We start from the raw sequence: 3,179 nt of genomic DNA, 5'->3' as shown, positions 1-3,179 counted from the left end.
TTCTTTCTTCGGAATCTTCACCCCCTGTACTTTACTCGGTCTTTCACACCGCCATCCACTCCCATCATTTTTACCCCTCCCCGTCTGAAAGAAGGCCCCCGCAACACCTCCTATACATCGTGCAACCCCCCTCGCACCCCCCCTTAGCTCTATCCAAAAGAAAACCCCTCAACTAACACCCCTCCAAAAAGTGGGCCATGAAAAAAATAACCAACACCGTACACCCCACCCGCTGGGAAAACAGCCGCAACCCACCTCCCAAAAACAGAAATGACCACAACCCAAGTACGTTCGTTTTCTTCTTTTTTTCCCTTTAATTTCCTCCCCGAATCCTTTCTCATCGCCGTTCCCCCCTCTATTCCATTTATATCCCATTCCCCTTAAACCCTCCCTCCTTTTCCTTCCCCATTGCTCCCCCTCATCCCTCATCCCTCATCCCTCATCCCTCATCCCTCATTCCTCCCCTCCCCCTCCCCTCTACACCCACCACCGCTCCCACTAACACCCCTCCCCCCTCCTCAAAAAGATCCTCCGCATCCACCCCCACACCGGATCCTCCAAACTCCCGCCGCGGCGGCCCCCCCGAATCCAAATCCGATCTCAAAGACCTCCCCCTCCGCGAACGCGTCTGGACCGGTATAATACCCGTGCATCTGCAATACGGCACGCCCATCGCAGCGGAACAATGCAAAGTATCTGAGGTACCGGGGTATATTATTAATTTTGTTCAGGAGAGGAATAAAGAGGGGGGGGAGTTTGCTGTGAGGATGGCAGGGGAAGGGGAGGAGGGGGAGTGATGGGTGGGGAAGGGGAAAAGCGGGGATGATGAGAATGTGTATGTGTATGAATTTGCAATTTAAGAATAGAATGTAGGAAGGAGGAAATACAATACAATAACGTGAATTTGCTAAGTCTTACTTAATTATTAATTTAGCTCCTTTTTTCCCAAAAAATTTCCAGAAAAAAAAAGAAACAACAGTAACAGCAACATAATTCCTATTCTAACCATCAATCTCTAATACAATAATTCCAGATACCTATATATCTATCTATATACTGTTACGAGTTTTGCCGTCTAGATCACGTGGAAGTGCTCTAGGCTCTTGAGGTGGTTTATAACTAGGCGTCAAGCAGGGACTTAAGTAATGACAATAATGATATACAATTCGTAACTAATAATAAAGTATACTAAATAATTGATCTTGAATACAAAGCTCTATACAAAGGAAATCTATCTTGATTATATAGACCTTTATATCTATAATTAATCAGGACTGTATAACAGTCCTGAATAACTAGCATTCCTCAACGATCTATAATGTGACTTTAATCATATTATCTTGGTTTAGTCATATAACGCAGCATAGAAGATAGCCGTTGTAATATATGGTAATCGGTTCGTAGAGTCTCTCCACCTTCAGCAAGCACAGACATATAGTCTGATCCAAGTCACATGATGGACCCTGCATATTCAGGGATACGAATCGTAGGTCCATACGAATCGTAGGTCCATACGAATCGAAGGTCCACAAACTCTCAGGATCCAAGAGATCCAATGGAGGACGAAGGTCTATATAATCAGGATGGTTTCCTTTGTGTAGAGCTTGGTGCTCAAGATCAATCATTTAGTATATCCTACTATTAGTTACGAATTGCATTTCATTATTGTCATTACTTAAGTCCCTGCTTGACGCCTAGTTATAAACCACCTCGAGAGCCTAGAGCACTTCCACGTGATCTAGACGGCAAACCTCGTAACATCAGGTACCTTTACACCAAAATTTGTATGTAAAGATACTTAGAGCGAATTTTTCTAACTCTATAAATACTAGAGATATAGTTTCGATATTTTAAAGTATGATATATTCAATTTAAATATTTAATATGATAAAATATTATAGAGATACAATTTTTTTTAATAAAGATATTAAAGTTTCTTTCAAATTTTCGTTTTTGTCTAACAAAAATTACTATGGGAGTTTTTAAAATCGTATTAATTCAAGAACAATATTATTAAAAAGTGTTTTGTAACTTTAATACTATATTTTTATTAGATATCAAGCCTAATTATCAAAAAAAATAAAATTATCTTTAATATCCATAGAGATATAAAAAGTCGTTCTAAGTACCTTTGCATACAAATTTTGGTGTAAAGGTACCTGACCCATACCATGACATGACCCACTTCTAGTCAAGTTACGTTAAATAATAATAAATAATAATAAATAATAATAAATAATAATAAATAATAATAAATAATAATAATATAGTTATTTATTTCATCTCATCTTATGACCACCTCACACCATCATCATAGCCACTCCTCAGACCCTCGACTTCTTCTTTCACTCCCATTCCCATTGTGACGGAAATCCCTGCTTTCCTCCCACCTTTATTATATAAGAAACCTCAGGTACATTAACCATGTCCACACATGATACGATTACTCGAGATTAGTATGCGATTTAGGTGACCTGAGGATCAGATCCGGACAAGTACTAGGTATCAATGGTTATCGGTAAAGTAAGATCATTGGAGGAATAAATATGACTTCTTTTTGCCTAGCCATTGCGGCTAGGCCATTCATTTGTGTATATATAGAGTAGCTATCCCCATCTACAGGTGCTCTTCACCTGTAGATTCTAAGTTAAATACAATTGCTGGTCTATAAACACCCTTTTGGTCACACCCATTCCCATTCCCACTCCTACTCTCACCAAAACCAACACATCAAATACAAACCCATCCAATCAAACCAATCAACTTGTAACGATACTGTACTGGAGGCAGCGGCTGCCTAAGGTTTCGTCTGGTTGGTAGTTGTGGGTTAAGGCTTTATCACTGGTCTTCACTTGGAAGTGAAGTCGTTACTAGATCAAGTAGAATGTAGGTAAACTAATTGATAACTAAGTTGAGCACGAAGCTCCTTAACTACGAGACTAAATGAATGTTTATATACCCTATATCACCTTTTGAGGACCTCTGGGACCCTAAGGTCCAAAAGGTCCTCGAGGTCACGTGAATTAATGAATCGTGACACAACTACAAAATCCATCCATCCACCTCATCCCATCAAAAATTCAACAAAAGAATCAAAAAAAAAAAAAAGATAGATGAATTTTGCAAAACTGTCACTTTTCATTTCATTTCATTTCATTTATTTCTTCTCTCTCCCCACC

General features: G+C 39.4%; 1 protein-coding gene across 1 annotated transcript in view; it reads left to right on the top strand.

The window, feature by feature from the left end:
* Positions 1-797, top strand: part of SS1G_13513 (predicted protein) — a gene marked incomplete at both ends in the record, with an annotated part of 2,241 nt that extends 1,444 nt beyond the window's left edge. Inside the window, 2 exons of the mRNA XM_001585579.1 lie at positions 192-289; positions 527-797. Coding sequence (XP_001585629.1) covers positions 192-289; positions 527-797 — 369 coding nt within the window. The remainder of the gene's footprint in view (positions 1-191; positions 290-526) is intronic.
* Positions 798-3,179: the final 2,382 nt, after the last annotated feature.

The sequence above is a fragment of the Sclerotinia sclerotiorum genome, genomic scaffold (assembly GCF_000146945.2).
Source record: "Sclerotinia sclerotiorum 1980 UF-70 scaffold_25 genomic scaffold, whole genome shotgun sequence".
NCBI lineage: Eukaryota > Fungi > Ascomycota > Leotiomycetes > Helotiales > Sclerotiniaceae > Sclerotinia > Sclerotinia sclerotiorum.
Note: the sequence above shows the minus strand (reverse complement) of the source record. Positions and strands in the feature narration are given on the sequence as shown.